The sequence below is a fragment of the Geospiza fortis genome, unplaced genomic scaffold (assembly GCF_000277835.1).
Source record: "Geospiza fortis unplaced genomic scaffold, GeoFor_1.0 scaffold53, whole genome shotgun sequence".
NCBI lineage: Eukaryota > Metazoa > Chordata > Aves > Passeriformes > Thraupidae > Geospiza > Geospiza fortis.
This window is the reverse complement of record NW_005054305.1, coordinates 6,566,151-6,584,435: the sequence shown is the minus strand read 5'-3', so window position 1 is coordinate 6,584,435 and position 18,285 is coordinate 6,566,151. Positions and strand designations below refer to the sequence as shown.

The following is an 18,285-nucleotide window of genomic DNA, read 5'->3' as shown; positions in this document are numbered from 1 at the left end:
CAACAGCAGCATAGTGGTTGATTAGAAAGAGTCATTTGCTAAACTTTGAGACAGAAATATGGATTTGTTAAGTTATACTTGGATTTATTTAGGTGCCATCATAATCAAGGTGCAATGTTTCAATTCAATGTATTTCAAAACTGAAAATTTTAAAAAGTGATTTGAACATCACCAGATGTTTCAAAAAGCCTCTTCTACCATTTAAGAAAATATTTCTAGCCATTCCATTGAATCTTCTAACAATTGGGTATTTATCACAAGACCATGATACTGAGCAAAATATATCAAACCCAACTGAAATGTAGGGCTACAGGCATTAAAATGCCAGTCCAATTGTTCATATTCCACTATTCTGTACTAACAAATCATAGAATTACAAAATGGTGTGGGTTGGAAGTGACTTTACAATTCATCTAGTTCTAACCCCTCTTCTGTGGGCAGGCACACCTTTCACTAGAGGAGGTTGCTCAAAGCCCCACCCAGCCTGGCCTTGAACACTTCCAGGGATGGAGGATCCACAGCTTTTCTAGGCAACCCAATCCAGTGCCTCACCCCCCTCACAGTAAGGAATTTCTTCCCAATATCTAATCTAAATCTACCCTCCAGTTTGTGACCACTATAAAAGTACATCTAATATAGTGCAGTACTGTACTTCATTCAGTCTTTAAATTCAAAAATACTGTGTAGAAGGGTTTCTGAGTCCTTTGCTATTGTGCTGTGCAGGACAGTTCTGTTAGACATTTCACTGCATTGTTCTGATTAAAAACTCTTATTTGAAGATCATGTCTTCCCTGTCTTGTAATCTATTTTGCATGTTTTCTATGAAAAAGTGCTATTTAGATATTGCACGCTGTTACAAATATGTTGGGCATTTTAGAACACGGTGTTAGATCTTAATAATTTATTATGAAATAATTGTGGCATATTTGCAGTAGTTAATTTTGGAAATGAATTGGTCTTGCAATACCTGAGGGAAAAGCTGACATGCAGGAGAGCACTAGGGAGTATCTCATTTATGGGAGCCCAATATGCATAGAAGTGCCTAGTGGTACCTTTGGAAAAATGCAGTTACTGTCAGTGAGGCATCTTAGGCATTCATCTTCAATTCTGGATGCCAAATCACTTTGAAAAATTTTAAACAATTTTTTTTCCAAGTTTGGGTAATAATTAAAATACTTCCTCATTCTCACATTTATATTGATCTCCCAAGCAGCAAGCAGTAGGAGTAGGGGAAATAGCCTCAACTTGTGCCGGGGCAGATTTAGATTGGCTATTAGGAAAAATTCCTTCATTTGAAGGTGGAACATTGGAATAGACTGTCCAGGAAAGTGGTGGAGTTGCTGTCTCTGGAGCTGTTTAAAAGAAGTGTGGATGAAGCACTTGGGGGCATGATGGAATTGGGAGTGTTGTTTTAATGGTTGGACTCAATGGTCTTACAATGATCTTGATCTTTTCCAACCTAAATGATTCTGTGACTCTGTGATTTATATTAGAGGTAATATTATTGTATTGTGTCTATGAGGAAAATGAAGTAGCTTGCATGTTTATGTGTTTCCAACTGTGTTATACTGAAAGATGTAATTTTCAGTGTTAATTTGCCTAAACTAGAAGGTAGTATTTATGCACACATCAGCTTATGGTGTTGGCATTTCAGCAGGTGTATATGTGTGCCCATTATCGGACTAAACAGATAGCTGTGTTTTTTTGGAACTGAGGCAGACCAATGTAAAGTGTGAAAGTATGTAGACTAAACTTTTGTACGACAGCTTTGGCCTTTATTTATACTGGATCTCAAAAACATGCCAAGGTAGTAACTTTAGGGACAATGGATCTCTAACCACGGGGGGACAGCATGCACAGTAAATTGCAAAATTCTTTTTAGTGGGTATACTGCTCCTAGTGGTTTAGACTGAAATACAATCAGTTATGTAGTATATCAATAATTAGTAAATTTATGCCAAAAATGGACATAAAAAATTAAAACATAGAAGTTGTTTTAGATTCTGTGTAGAAATACAGGAATTATGTGACTATGCCAGAAAAAATATTTGGTGTTTCACATGAAAATACTGCCAAGGTACCTCACTTTAAACAGCAGACTTCATGATGCTGCATACACTTGTTATATGAAAATGCATATTTTACAGCATATTGAATATGCTAGTCTCTCCTTTACTAAAGAGTCAGAGATTATACCAAGAGAGCTAATTTCTAGATGAACTAGGCCAAGGATTTCAGATTTCAACTACTAAAAATCAGCAACCTTGCAGGACTACTCTGTAACTTCAGAAAGGCTTGTTGTAAGATGCTTTGATTGTTGATATCCAGATCTAAGGAGCATCAGTCATGAAAGGGTCTTCATTACGTTTAACATACTTTAAGGCAAAACAGCACTTATTAGACTAGAAAGAAGTATTGACTAATCTGATTTTCCATTAGGCAGCTTGCAAAAGTATATCTGTCAATGATTTATAAACTCTTCAGAAAGAGAAAAAGGGATGAGTGTATAAAAAGTTCAAACCAATTTGAAGAAAAAAATTATTTCTCACAAATGGATGCAAAAGTGCATATCCAATAAGGTGGTTAAATGTGCATGTTGCTTTGTTGTCGTTGTTGTAATCTACAGGCTCTGTGGTAGTCTCAAAATAGTTTCAAATATGAGAGGACTGAAGGTGGTTGGTCATCTCTTATGGGTTATTGTGGGAATTCCAACCACTTCCTAAATGTCAGTCACTTCAGAAATTGTTATAAACAAAGGCATCTGTGTGCACAGGCAATCTAGCAGGTTTTTCTTACATGGTTTATCAGAATGCTCTTCACCTCCATTGTATTAGAGGCTGGATGTTAGCTGTGTGTCAGCTGAGGAGATGTAAAAACCAAAACCGGATGCATGTTCAAAATGTGACTCCTGCCTTAGTGCAGTCATGAGCAGTATCATGCTTCCAAGTAAATACAAAGCAATTCTGTATACTGCTTTTGTGTGATGGACATACAGTCTTCTCAGAAGTTCTGTATTACACTGTTCACCAGATTCCTTCTAAGTTTTATTCATGTCTTCACCTGAGAGTTACTATAAAATTTTCACATGTCTTTTCTATCTGTCCTTGGTTCAAAATGTCAAAAATGTTATCCTGCCTTGTGATTTACAACTTCTGGTAGATTAATTTACAGGATTTCTTCTTCTTTTTTTTTTTTTTGTTTTTTGTATTACACATGGGTAGTTCCAGAATAGTTATTCCCTGCTTTACATCACTGTGAAGTGAGAGAAATACCAGACTGGAGCTGTGAAGGTTATGCCTCAGACAACACTAAGCACATTCCAAATCAGCTAAATCTGGTTGGGAATTTTTTTGTAATGCCTTTTTTTTCCCCCTTTAAGAAATGTTAGTTTGTCAAGGGTTTTCTATTTTGATATAAAATGAAATCTGGTTTTCTGATAGTTCAGTGGGCAGGTTGTGGATCCAGAGATTGTGGGGGCAGCCTGGGAGCCCTTGGAAAAAGTTCTCCTTGGCTCCCACATTTCCTGCTTTAATTCCAAACTTGCAGGAAACAGCACTCAGCTCTCAGCTCTGCAGAGGGTAGCTTGGGAGCCTGCAAAATGTCCTTTTGGCTGAGATCTGCAGGCTTCCTTCTGCAAAATTGAATTATATCACTTTTGCCATGTTTTCCAAGGCCTTTGAATCTCACCCTCAGCTTGGGAATTGAGAGATGTTCAGAACCCAAGAGGGATGTTTGAGCTTCTTACAGAATTGGTTTTACAGCTGTAGGTATAAGAGAGATCATGAATAATCAGAAGTAGAGAGGAAAAGGAAGCTGAGTTAAGCCAGAAAGGGGCTTCTGAGCTTAGAAGATGGATATATTAATTCAGTTTATTTAAAACCAATTTTTTGAAGTGATTATTTCAAAGTAATTTTTCCTCTCAGGTGAGGCTTTTCAAAATTGATCTTTCTGAGACTTTACAGATATGGAATTTTGCGAAGCAGAAAAATCTCCTTTTTAACAGCTCGGCTCCTGGTGACAGAGGAATGTGTTCATCTTCTCAGTCAATGCCATACTAGAGCTCTGTTGATGGAGCCTGAACCCTGAGCAGATGATTTTTCTCCTGTGCTTTTTTACAGTACTTTACTCCCCAGGTGACAGGGCCATGTATTCATCACATTTTCCCTAAGGTTCACTCTGGGTAGTTCTTGACATGAACATATCAACAGCCAACTGCAGTGATGATTGAGAGAAATTATGGGTTAACACATATTTCGAGAGGAAGATACTCCAGTATCCAGAGATTTCCTCTTTTTTGCAAGTGCTAACTTGAGTTCAATATTTCAATAGTGAACACATGACCGCTACACTTCTTTTCAAAGATAACTGCTTGATTTTTATAATAACACTTTATTTTTTGTTTTGTAAAACACTTCAAAAAGCTTATTCTCTCCCATAAATAAATAAACTTGGAGAACTGGTGTTCAATTGACTTTTTGGTCAGAATATTAGGTTTTCTGGCTCACATATCACCTTCTAAAAATCTACTGATGGGTACATATAGTTACAGATTTAGCTAAAGACCTGAGCTGGAGGAATTATCCAGGTGTTTGCTCACCATTTTTCAAGAATATCATTGTGTGAACATCACTGTTACAGGACCACAGTGAGGTTTCCATGCAGCCAACAGAGTCAGTGCACCTTGAACATACATAAACCAGTGACATGTACAGTGGTACTTGGCCAGCAAATACAGAGAGGGATCTAGTGGGATGAGTAACAAATTCAGAGTAACATCACCAGTCCAGGGAGGCAGTTTATTAAATATAGTGCTTTGTCAGTGAAACCCTTCTGCAAAGGCTTACTTTGTTCTCTGGAGCTCTGAGTAGGGTGTCTGCCTGTACTGCATGTCATGTTAACCTCTGTCATGACACTGGGGGTGTCCCTCATGTCTTCGATTGAATTATTTTCAAACAGGAAACAAGTTCAATACTTTGTTCTGTCAAATCAATCCAAGTATAATTTATTGCAGTATTGCAGCCTCTGGTTGCCTTTCTTGCAGTGCTGCTTTGCTGATGCCAGAGAGCTTGTTCTCATGGAAGTGGGGAGAAATAAGCCTATTTCACTGGTGAGGTAGACCCATAAATCCCTGCCTATTCTGAAAGCTAGTTCATCTTCCAGTCCAGACAGACTGTGGTCACATCCTTTAGAGACAGTAGAGTGTCACATTAAAAATTGGCATTCTGCAGAGCATATCCAAAGTCAATAAATGGACTTAAATTTTTAGAGGTAAAAATCTACTACTGATAATGGCTGGCTCCTCAGTTTCTGGAATGTTATGAAAACCAGAAAATCAGTTGAGCCCATACAATTAACCTCTTTTAAGGTTATTGTCTAGGAACTGAATGGGAACAGCTTCAAAATTTTCTTCTAAAATTAATTGACATTTCATATCAGGTTCATATCCATGTTTTTGGGAGAAAGAAAGTAAACTCTTCAAAAACCAAACCAAACCAAACCAAACAAAACCTGCCCCCCAAAACCAACCAACCAACCAAAAACCAACAAGCAAAAAACAAAAACCACACCCAAACCCTCTCACACATGGCCATAGCCTCACTAGGTAAAAATTTACATAGTAAATGTAAATTTGAGTTCAATGAAGCTTTGAAAATTTGTGGAAGTTCAGAACTGGGCACAGTAAATTGCAGTCTCTGTAATGGGCTTATATGTGCATCAGTATCTCTGTTATTATCCCCACTTTTTTTATTTTCTTGGTAATTCTGATATGTCTTTCTATATTAATGAAGAAGATTATTATCAGCTTCATCTTTCAGGAAGATTTTTTTGTATTTAATCAGGAAAAAGAAAGCTGTGTAAATATTCTTCCTAATGAAATGGTAGGCAAGATCATACTGGAGTTCATCATCAACAATGATGCTAAAAAGATTCTATCTTTCCCTTTTTTGGGGGGATTCACTGCACCTTTAACCTTAAATGTGTAAATGCTATGAAATTAGTAATGACAGGTTTTGAATCAGAAAAATGAACCGTATCTAGTTGAACAACAAAATATCTGGAATGTTGGAAGGCTGGCATTATCGAAAGAAAAACAGATTTTTTTAAGTCGTTTTAATCACATCAGTCATGTTGCAGCAAGGAATGCAAATATTCATATACTACAGATTGAGGCTGCTCTGAATGTTCTGACAATCTGTTAGGTTTTGAGTGATGTTTCAACCCTATCACTTGGGTTTTTTTGTTTTGTTTGGTTTTGTTTTTTGGGTTTTTCTTGGTTTTTTTTATGACTATAAAAAAACACTACTCATCTCTGTCACATGCTGCACAGGATAAAAAGCCTTTCAGTTTTCTTAACAAGAATCAGACGGCCAGGGTGCTGCTGGAACGCAGAGAATATGCCACTGTCTGTTCAAAGTACAGCTTAATGAGCCAGACTAAACACAGTGGACAATAGAGCTGTGGGGGGAAAGGGCTTCTCGTGGATCTGTGGATCAGCTGCAGCTTTAACATCTAACTAGTTTCATTTTTCATCTTTGCAAGTTCCATTTCCCTGTTTTGTTGGTATAAACTGCATTTCAATGAGCGGACTTTCCTGCCTAGGTGATGGTATGGTGTGCTTTGAACAAGGATGTCGTGGATTGCGCTGGGAATAATTCCTGTGTTTCTTTTTCTCTTCCATAGTCACGACCTATTCCCTCACACCTTACTTCAGCAGTTGCAGAGAGTATCCTGGCTTCCGCCTGTGAGAGTGAAAGCAGAAATGCTGCAAAAAGGATGCGCTTGGATAGACAGCAGGTACTGTGCTCTTTGGGGGTCTGCCACATCCATATTTATCAATGCACTGGACTCATTTACATAGGGTGCCATGCAGAAGGGTGGTGCAGTGCCTTGTATGCTTCTTGCTAGCAAGGTTAATTAAAATACAAAAGCTGTAGTTTTCTTTAATGAATACACAAGCATGTCTTTGTCTATATTTACATAAGCTGTGAAAGGGTGTCTAATACATTTGTAATGTCCAGCTGGATAAAGCTATATATTTACTTTTTGATGGCTGTAGATTTTCAGAGCATAATGTGTAATCCCTGTACTAGAATTAAAAAGAACTGAACATAGAGTGAATATAATGTACATAAATAACAGAAATGGTGCGTGTGTCCATGAATCAATGTATTTATTTGTGCACATATTCTCTTTGAAAAAGTGTATGCATTTTAAATAGGAGGTGAAATATTATTACTGACTGAAAATAGCTATTTGCCTGAAACAGAGAAGTTGCAATGCTGCATAACAAAATGCTGTCAATTAACTTATTAGTGAGTTTTTAAAGCTCATGTGTTTTTTTCTTGTGTGATTATTCACCTTTTGTTGTGCATGTTACAATTTTATTACCTTTAATTTTCTGGAAATTGCATGTTTTCTTTCAGTTTTTTGAAATCTAACTGGTAGTTCATTCCAGGCTTTGATTATTTACTCACTCCACAGATACAGTGAATGTCTAACATTCATATTACAAAGGCTATTGTGCTTTATTTCTCTTCAGGATTGTAACAAAGTAAAAATCTTAGTGATATCTCATGTGTTCTAAAATGTGCTTCTGTCATAGCAGATGGATTTTTATTTTGTGGAATGTAACATTTTTTAAAAGAACATTTTCCTTTTATGCATAGTCCATTGAGTTCTTTCAGGTCATGCCCTAACTGTACAAAGAATTACTACCGCTATACTTATAAAATGGATAGTTTAGGATCTGAGAGTGTATGTTGCTATTTCTTTCTGCTGTGATATTTTTTGCTAGTATTTTCATTATTGAGCTACATTTGCCTTAAGATTTACAAATCACATCAGAAGTCAAAGCACTGTAATACTAAATATAATTTAGTTTAGAAGCAGTGCTCATTCAGATTGTGCAGGTTTTATATTCTCTCATTTTCTCTCTGATTTTTCAGTAATAATAAAAAGAAAAGCTACAAAGTCAATGTGATCTTAGCCCAAGGGGAACTAGAAATGACTTGCACAAATATCAGTTACTTTCATTGCACAAAACTACTGGTTCAATCCCTGAGTCCAGCCAGGGTGATGCAGAGTTTAAGTGATTTGAGTGAGAATCCCATAATGCTCTTCAGGGAGCCAGAGACCTGTTGAAACAAAAATCAATATTTAAATGGTAGTCAGAACTAAAAAAAACCATATTAATAGGATTTTTTTCTTTTATTTGTAGTATTACTATCACACAAGGACTTGATAACCTCTTTGGGGGGAGAGGCATATCTTTACTTTTCATTACAGAATTAAAAATCTGTAGTCAGAAAACCTCCCAACTGATTGCCTTAATTGCAACTGTGATGTTAAAGCAGCAAAGCTACCTATGAACAATAGGTGTTGGGTTCTGCTTCCTCCAGCTCTTCCCCCTTTTGGCCAGTGAGTTCTGGGAACACAGTGGAATTGCTAATAGCATCAGCCATTTGATTCAGCAAGTAGTAAATTATCTGAGCTGGTGTAACTTTGGTGCTTGCAAAACTACTTGTGAATTCAGGACAGATATGCTGACTAGATATGCTGAACATGCTGGAAAAAATATGGCAGTGTGTGTTAGGTAGCTTCATAAAATTTAGTAAGAAATTTAACCTTCAGGGTGGAATAGATAAGTCATTAGAGAAGTAGAAAACTTTGGGTTTAGCCCCAGTTCCATTGAAATTTAATTATTTATTCTGAGGATGGGAAATTAATAAAGTAGACTGAGAGCACAGCATTCCAGAGTATTTCTGAGTGTGGTATTTAATGGACAATAGTGTGCTCAGTTCATCTGCTGAGATGAGAACTGGATCTGTATCCTCACGTGCAGACAGTGTGACTAATAGGTAAAATGGTTCTATTTTGCTTGTCTTCCTATTTTTTTTCCTCTTAACTTACTATTAAATTTCCTTCACTTTTCTTACATATATCTAAAATGTTATATTTTCGTTAGATTTTTTTCTTAAACAGAAAAAGATTGGAAAAGTTCAGTTCATCATGTTGTTTTGTCATTCCATAGCTCTTAAAAAAAAAGTGCCTTGTTTTCAGACAGGCTGTGAGGATGCCAGTGAAAATCTGGGAGGGAGAAAGGGGAAATAAGATAAATAAGATTTTGATGATGAAAATTACCACTTCAAAAATTATATAAAGAGATTTTCAAATTGAAGACAAGCATTAGACAATCCTGGAAAGTAGATTGTCAAGAGGATCTGGCAAGGGCACTCATTCAGCACTTCCCCTCAGAGCTGAATGGAAGCATTGCATTAAGGCTGCTTTATTCTTGCATACAGTCCAGTGAAATTCTGCCTTTTGTGTTCCAGACAGGTGATCTGCCTCAAAGTGAGATGTGGCACTCAGTGTCATGGTCTAATTGATGTGGTGATGTTCTTGTGATAGCTTGGACTTGATGATGTCAGAAGGCTCTTCCAACCTAATTGATTCTGTGGTTCTGTAATTCTGTAATTTGTATCCCCACCACCACTTTTTTCAGAATATTACCCATAAACCATGAATTAATTAAGAACACAGTGAGTGTTATGCCCATTCCTGAAGCTGAGGTAAAGCCTTGCAGCCTCCTGAACTCCTTTTCTTGTCTTGTTTATGCCCTTTCCTTTTCTTCTCCATTTTTCCTTCTCTCCCTGACACAACATAGATGTTGAACAGAAAGTTCTGAGTATCTTGCATGTATGTCCCTTATGGAAGTCTCTATTTGTTAAAACGACATGAATTTCCAAATTAATTTTTTTTTGCCTACAGTGTTAATTTTAGCACTGTTTTAATGAAAACCATCTCAGTTGTTGCTCAGCAGAAAGAAGCAGCTTAAAATTCAAAACTAGGGATGTTTTAAGACCTCATTTCTTTTTAACAGATATAAGAAACCTCTCCTTGTGTGTGTGTCTCTACACACACAAATACTTCATCTTATGGATTACTTTCCAGAAGTATTTCTAATAGCTGCAATGATCTGGGGACAGTGTTAAGAGTGATAAGTTAAGTCTGAGTAAGGAAGAAATCATCCTTCAAACTGTGTCTTAAGTTTCACCTATATGAACTTTGTATTTCCTAACTCAAGGCTGAAAATTTCTGCCAGCAAAAATCCAATCTTAAAAATAAATTAATGAAATCTAGTTTCACTGGCATCACTGACTTATTTTCAACATTGGTTTTCTTTCATGCCAGGAATTTATTTCTTAGTGGGAAAACAAATGCTTTCTTGTCTTTCAGGAAACTAGTAATTTCCCAATACTGCAACAATAATTTCCCAACTGCAACAATAAAACCATTGTCAGTTTGTGACACTTCTCTTTAAAAAGCATCAATGTATTTACTAGGCTGTGGTAGCTCAGACTGTAATGCTTTGGCTGTCTGACTGTGTTAGATGTTACTCAAGTGCTCTCTTAAGCTCCAGTGCATTTTCATTATCTTGAGATGAAGCACTGCTTGGTTGGCCAGAAGCTTTAGTGTTGAGAAGTTATATATTTGATACCTATTACCCAACTGAAGAGTCCTGTCACTTCCACCTTTAAATTCTTCCCAGTACCAAAAATAATTTATTCTGTCGCACAATTTTATAGATTTATATGTTGAAATCGTCTAGGTTTACTGGTAGTACTGCTGAACAGTGAAATGCTTGTGACACTGGGCTAAATTTGGTTGATCTTTCACAGTCCAAATCAGGAAGATGGTACAAAGGCAATGAAGAGCTTTTGTGTCTCTCTACAAATCACCTCTGTTGAGTCTGGATACTGAAAAAGAGTAACTCTTTTGAATTTTAAAGACATTTTTGATCACAGTTGATGAAAAATGCAGAAACAATAATTGAATCAACCTTACACGATTTGCTTCAGTTAGAGACAGAAGAGGCATTATCTGAATCCTTAAGGTTTTCTGTGCTACTTTGGATATTCTCCTGGGATAATCCTTCAAGATCCTTATTACATCTCTAGCAATATTTGGTATGAAGCAGTTGCATTAAGTGGAGGTTCTGAACTACAATGAACAAGGGAATCATGAAATAAAATAAGTAGAGCTAAAATACAGCCCTTTTCACTTGTATTCATTTCATATGGTGAACAATATAACCATTCTTCTTTTTCCATGCTCTTCACTTTACAAACCAAATTGTGTCTTGGTTGGGCAAAAGAAGAATGCTTAAATAAATATAAAAATATGGGAAAAGCCATCCTGTCATTATATCCTGGGCACTGAGCAGAGGGGCAGGATGCCTTCTTTATGCCCTCCAGAGACCTTGGTCATGTGGCTCAATTTGTTGTCGATCACAAAAATGGAAGTTTTATTCTAAGAGCTGAACCATTGTCAGTCTCTGCTTCTTTCAAACAGATATGTGTGTGCTGTACTTTTTGAAAAACCCAACATGAAACAGTGTGGAGCAGGGCTGGGCTGTGGGACTCTGAAGAAAGTGGAGGTGGGCTAGTGTTGCTATTGTTCTGTCTGAAATTAAAAAGAAAAAAAAACAAAAAACAAAAACAAATGAAAAGTCTTCAAGGGAAGATGTAAGAGTAAATAGTAATTTATATACAGTATGCGAGAGGACCTGCCTCTTTATTTTCCCTAAAGAAGATGAACTAGATGAAATCTATCTATGGAAAAGCGAATAAGAATGATAGTAGCAAAAAATGCCTTCCCCTTCATTTGGACACAAGTGGTTTTTTGTAACAGCTGCATTTTGTTGTTTTTTTTTGTTTAGAAGTTATAATTTTTGTGTGCTGTCATGTTGCAAAATTTATGAATGAGCATTTTTCTCTAATTGAAATACGTAGTTTTTGGCAATCAAGACAAAATGTCACCACTTGGGAATGAGGAGGGAGGATGAATACAGGAAAGCAGGAGAAGAACTGAATCACAGAGTAATAAGACTGTAGAAGTATATGAACCTTTTTATGGACATGTCATGTATAGTTAGCCAGATCATTTAGAAAATTGATGTTGCTTCATTCACATCATGTTGATTTGTACCAGTTAGGAATCTGGACCTTTGAGAATATATTGTTATATTTGCATATAGAATAGTGGTCACATATGACTGCAAAGCCAGTGGCCTGGATGCTCTCCTGGATTCAATCCATGTAATTTTAGCCATTTGACTCCACTTCAGTGACTAATGTCATGGAAAAGCTGCAACAGCATGCACAATTTTTTGATCAGCCAAAGGAGGGAGCTACATACACTTCTTTCATCTTCATGCCCCAAGTAATTGGACATGCAATGTGTGATTCTATTGCAGATACACAGCAAATGACAAGTTGAGCCCAAGAAAAACTTAAGCTCAGAGGAAAATGAAAGTTATTGCTATCTTACACATTTCCCATACTAAAAATGGCATTTCTCAGTCAGGGCCGGTGCTCTTTAAATTAGTAGTCTCTTCACGGAGTGCTTGTCTGTAAATATTTTATAGAATATACATTATAAGAAAAAATTATTCTGCATTTAATTTTTTTTTTAAATATGGGTTTAAAAGGTACACTTTCCTTTCATTCCAGAGACTACATGAAAATAGCAGTAGTTAGACAAGTTTATAGTCTGATAAAGGTGTGGTCCTCACAATACAACTCACTTGATGTGCTAGCCTCAGTTTAAAAAAAAAAAGTCTTTGTTTATTTGAGCTTTTCAAGTTGACAAGGGCAAGTCTATGTTCACAGAGTATTATGCACTATGATGCTGTGAAACAGTTCTTTGTGATAAAAACTGAATGCATTTTTAAAAAAAATCTCTTATCAAGATGACAGCTGTAATTTTTTTTCTATGCTGTGACTTGTAACCAGACAAATTAAATATCAGTAATCATTGTGGTGGAGGAAGAGATAATTTAATGATCCTAAACTAGATGAGGAGCAGCTGAGGGTACTTGTTCAGCCTGGAAGAGGAGACTGAGGGGAGACCTCACTGCCGGTACAACTTCCCTACAGGAGCAAGAGGAGGGGCAAGCACTGATTTCTTCTCTGTGGCAGGACCAGAGGGAATGGCCTGAAGTTGTGTCAGGGGAGGTTTAGGTTGGAACTTAGAAAAATGTTCTTCACCCAGAGGTGTTTGGGCACTGGAATAGGCTCCCCAGGGAAGTGGTCACAGCACCAAAGAAGTGTTTGGACAATGCTCTCAGGTACATGGTGAGACTCTTGGACTCTTAGAGGCTGTGCAGGACCAGGAGTTGAACTCAATGATCCTGATGGGTTCCTTGCAACTCAGCTTATTCTGTGATTTTGTGGTAGGTTTGCAAATAGGCACTTCAAACACATCCTTCTCAGCTGTTTTTGTTTTGGGGGATAAAAGCAAGGAAAATCTAAAGTTTTCAGTGAATAGGCTGTTAAGGATATTGTAGCATTTCATCATTTTAACAATATTGCTTTTATCTGTTAGAGGAGTAGGAATAGGTGGCTATTAGGTTTCTGACAAATGAATTATGGCCTAGACACATATGCTGGGAGCTGACCTAACATTTGACTCTGGATAGTTGTCATAGCAGCAACCTGAATAGAGCAGATTGGTACAAGTGCTGGTTGCAGAACTGGATGCAGGTTCTGTGCTAATGCAATACATCTGAATATTAATAAAAGTGCACATGTACTGCCACAAGGAAATCACTGCTATGGTGTGTCCTTCTGTTTATATCTAATTCCTAATTTTTTTTTAAAAATTGAGGTTTGTCAGGAGATGTTACTGATCTGCCTCCACAAATTTCTGGTGGTGTTTTGCTGCATGTAATAGGGGATTGACACAAAGAAAGACTCTTCAAGCACCGTTTTGTTAACAAAAATAACATCTGGCTACTGCAGACCAGGAGCAGTTTGTGTTTTGATTAAGAAGAAAGGAAATTACTGGTGGACAAATTACAAGTAATTGTGAAACTGCTTTGGTAGAAATGAATTAAAAATCTAAATTATAGCGAGGGCATGGACCTCTAATGCAAGATCACTGTATCTGGCTTTCAGCAGTGACTGGTAAGAGACTTTCAAACCTTCGTATTTGGAGGACAGAGACAATTTTGCAATTAATGCCCAGCTTCTAAATCTTGACACTGAGGAGTTTTTTCATGTATAACCTTTCAGAGAGCAGGAAAGAAGAAAGAAAGATATACATTTGTGTCCCAGATTGTATGTTCCTGATCAATACAGCTCCCAGGAGGAAGGAAAAAATTGTACAGTTTTAAAATGTTCTCTATATTCTGTTATTTATATTGTATAGTGGTAATATAGGGCAATATATTGTATGGGGCAGATTTGGACAACACTGGTCACAGAAAAGGGAGTTACGCAAAAAAAGCTCATCTCCCAGCTGATGCTGGAGGATGCCCTGCTGAGGCAGTGCTGCTGTGGCAGAAAGCTGCAAATGCAGAGGGAGCACAAAGAAGTGATTTTGTGTCAGGGTGATGGAGTCCTTGTCACAGCTATTCAGTGTGCAGGGAGAGCACATCAACTGTACATCCTTGTAAGAGGTGGAGGAGAAAGCATCAGGAGTTCCCTTCCTTTTGGGTTTCACAGAGCCTAATTTGCTCTAGAGGATGGAAGAAAAAAGGCACTTGATCCAAGTGGCAGCTGTGCAGAGGGATAAGGCCATGTCCTACCTCTGCTGTGTATTTATGTAAGACCTGAAAAATTCCAGCTCAAAGTGATTTTTGCTTCAGAATGGGAGGTTTTTGGAGTCTTAGAAAAGAGCAAAAGGAAGCAGATGGTTCACTTAACATAAAGCAAACAAATAGAAATTTGAATCCCAAAATCCACAAGAGGCAAATGTCACTTAACTTGCAAAGAGCTCAATGCCTCTTACACTGCAGAAGATTTATTAGTAATAGCTTTTTGTGCCCAGATATCTCTTTGTGATTTGCTATTTAATAGGGATGAGAATGACTTCTGTACTTCAGTACTTTATCCTTTTTGATCTGCATTCAAAATGATCACTAAGGTGACTGTAATGCCCTTGGATACCCACACACCAGTTTGCACTTCAGGCCTTGTTCACTCCCATCATTTCCCCACCTAGTGATTATTCTACTTCTAGGTTGGTCTTTGGTTTGTTTTTGTGGTTCCAAATGATATGCCTTAACCACTGAGGCAAAAAATGTTATGCAGGCACCGTTTAGCTGCATGTGGATTATTGTCAGGAGATCAAATTATGTACAAGTATGGGGAAGCTTAGCTTCCTACCCAGAATGCACTGGCCATATTGTCAAGGGGAAGAAAATAAGTGGTATGCATTGTAATTTTAAATCCTGCTGCCTTTCAAGTCAGTGGCAAAATTCCTGGTTTCAGCAGTGCTGGATAGGGCTCTGTCATTAGCAGATGCAGCTGGAGAGGATGCCAAGTATCACAGGGCAGCCCCCCTCCCTCCTCACTCCAGACCAACCTACATTAAGTTTCCTGCATGCAATGGAAAGGAGTAATGTGCAAGGCATGCAATTGCAAATAATTTCATGCCTTGGATTTTCAGTGAGGCCCTAAGGTGAAGAGCTAATTTTTCACCTCAACACAGAGATCATTAAATTAGAAAATGCTGTATTTTCCAGGCTCTTTGTGCTGAGTGTGTGTTGTTGAATTTTAAGCTGCTGATTTCAGAGTATACTTTAAGGCACCCTGAGCTGCAATAAGATCTTGAATGTGAAGTAAAATTGATGTCAATGTAAGTTTTCTGTTCTGGAGGTTGACAAAGCTGAAGGCTCAAAAGTGGAATATTGTGCTGTTTCTTGGATGGGAACTTTTAAGCAATCTTATCCCCCTTCCTACCATAGATGGAATGAAAATGAACAGGGTTGGGAACAGCTTTCTTCCAGGTGTCTTTAACATTCATTTTATGTCAAGGAGGCAGAAAAGGAAAGGTCAGTAGACATGTAGGTATAAGAGTTCTCTATTCAGGTCTGAAGATGGAGTGTTTAGAGTCAGGACTTCTGTTCTTCCTGCTCCAGCCAGGAATAGAGAACCTTTTTACCTATCCCTTCTTTTCATATGGCAAGAAGATATTAAATGTGAAGCATTTTCTTGCCTGTCAGATGTTTCTATCATAGACACAAGTATGTATTTCTTCTCCTGTGTTTAGCTAATGACTCCATTGCACACACCCTCCTGTCCACAGCACGGGCAGGGAATGATGTTTCTGGTGAGTAAATCCCCATTATCACGCAGAGTTTGGGCCAGTTTAATGACATCAACGCAAAGCCAGTGTGCATGAGCAAAACCTTATTTTTCAAGAGAGGCAAATTCTGGTTTTGGTTATTGAATTAGTAAGATTTAGTAGGTTTTAGAGAGACATAAATTAATCCTAAATTCCAAACATCAGTTGCACAATGGATTCAGAAGTGTTCCTCAATTAGAAAATGCAGTTCTGCCCACAGAAAATACATGTACAAGTGAATGCACAGACTGCTTATGTTTGGTAGCAGGAACATGTTTGTGATTCAACAACTGGCTTGATGTCCTAAACTAAATTTAGAAACATATTTTTCTAAGAAAAAAATTAAACCTATAATAAGCTGTGGGAGCAGGAGCTGAATGCAGTGCCTGAGAGCAGCACCAGCTGCTAAAGAGGCTAGGCACAGGACAAGGCAGCCAAGCAGGCTGTGGCCAGCAGCCCAGGCATTGTGCCAAAATAATTCTCCCCTGAAATGAGAATATTTGGGGAACAGATTTGCGCTGCAGTACACATATTTCATGCTTATTACTCATGCTATTTCATATTGAGCTTCAGTTTTACTGTCTCCATTAATAAAGCAAATCAGAAAGTGCATCCTCCAAAGGCCAGTCAAAGTTCATTTCTTTGTTTCTTCCAATGGCATATGCTACTTTGGTTTGATGATTATGGAGTCAAAAGGCCATGCCCCAGACATCACTTCTTATTTACTTAATCTTTTAAAATACAGAAGCCTCACAGTACTGAAGTTAAAGGATTATAAAGTTCTATTAAAAAATTAGAGCAAGTCTTCTACAGTAGCAAAATATTCTCTTTCTACAAAATAGTTGAAGACAGGGTGTGGAGGTCAGGTTTGTTTGGTTTTTTTAATACCACTTATTTTTTTTTTTTTAACTGTAAAAATTAAGTTTTGCCGGAGACAGTGTTCATTAACAGACACCCTGCATTGAATTCATAGAAAGAATTTTGTTTTCCACAAACATGCTGTTCAGGTTTTAATGTAGATTTGAAATAAAATAATTAGCATTCAAATTTTTCAAACACAGGGTAAAGTATCTTTAAAATATCTGAACCTACCTTTGAAAAGAAGAACCAATCATTAAGTGAGTGCAAAAAAGCAATTGCTCACTCTCTAACAGACAAGAAAACTGAGGTTTGCTGGGTTTTTTGGGTTTTTTTTTTTTTTGTTTTTTTGGGGGTTTTATTTGCTTGTTTGTTTGGGGTTTTTTGTTTGTTTGTTTGTTTGTTTTTCTGTAGAAGATCTATAACTTCAGCTGTAATTTACCTGTGGAAGCAAAATGATGGAATCTGCAGTGGGCTTACTTTTCTTCTTTTCCAAAGTGGAACACACAGACATTTTTAATTAGTTGAAAATGAGGAAGTTAATTCAGCATTGACCTCAAATGCTTCATGTCTAGGCCGTCATCTGTTTCTAAATGAAGAAGAATTTAATTTGGAATCTAACATAAAGTGCTTTGGTCCATTCCTCCTGACACACACTCCATGATGTGTAATAATAGAAGGAAGTCTGGAGCAGAAGAGAAATAGGAAGAATCATTCAAAATCCAAATCATACCCCATAGTTTTCCATAGAGTCTTTTTCAGTGGTTGCATCTCAATATCCCAGATCTGGCAGGAGTATGGAAAACTGTTTTGTGTCAACAAAATAGGCTGGCAGTGGTGGGAGTGACACCAGTTGTAGTGCAGTAGACGAAGAGACCTATAGTGGGAGGTTTAATTATGGTGACCATGATGATATTGTAGTAATAAATCTGCAAAGCTGGCACAAGCATTGCTCCAGCACTCCCACACACTTTTCCTTGTGTGCTTCCTAAACATTTGATTCATAAGTTTAAAGATTTTCTCTGTTGGTGCTCTGGTGCCACAGTCCTTCTGCACTGAATGGAGTAATGCTGATCTATCCCAGCTGAAAATGTTGCCCATCACAGTCACTGGAAAATGGCATTTTGGCAAGGGGGAAAGAAACTCCTGCAGGAGTACCTTACTGAGATAATTTCTTTAGGACTGTACACATAGGCATGAAAAGTACTGAGTAAAATGCTTGATTGTTATCATAAAAGTGGAGCTGCCTGAGGCATAGTGAGGCTTGTTCTGAATGAGAGGATTACACTGCAAAGG

General features: G+C 37.5%; 1 protein-coding gene across 5 annotated transcripts in view; it reads left to right on the top strand.

Moving 5' to 3' along the window:
- The window catches only part of NOL4 (nucleolar protein 4), a 181,740-nt gene that overhangs the window by 140,000 nt on the left and 23,455 nt on the right, over positions 1-18,285 (top strand). For all 5 annotated transcript variants that reach the window (XM_031066569.1, XM_031066570.1, XM_031066568.1 and 2 more), the window contains one exon: positions 6,682-6,795. In XM_031066569.1, coding sequence (XP_030922429.1) covers positions 6,682-6,795 — 114 coding nt within the window. The remainder of the gene's footprint in view (positions 1-6,681; positions 6,796-18,285) is intronic.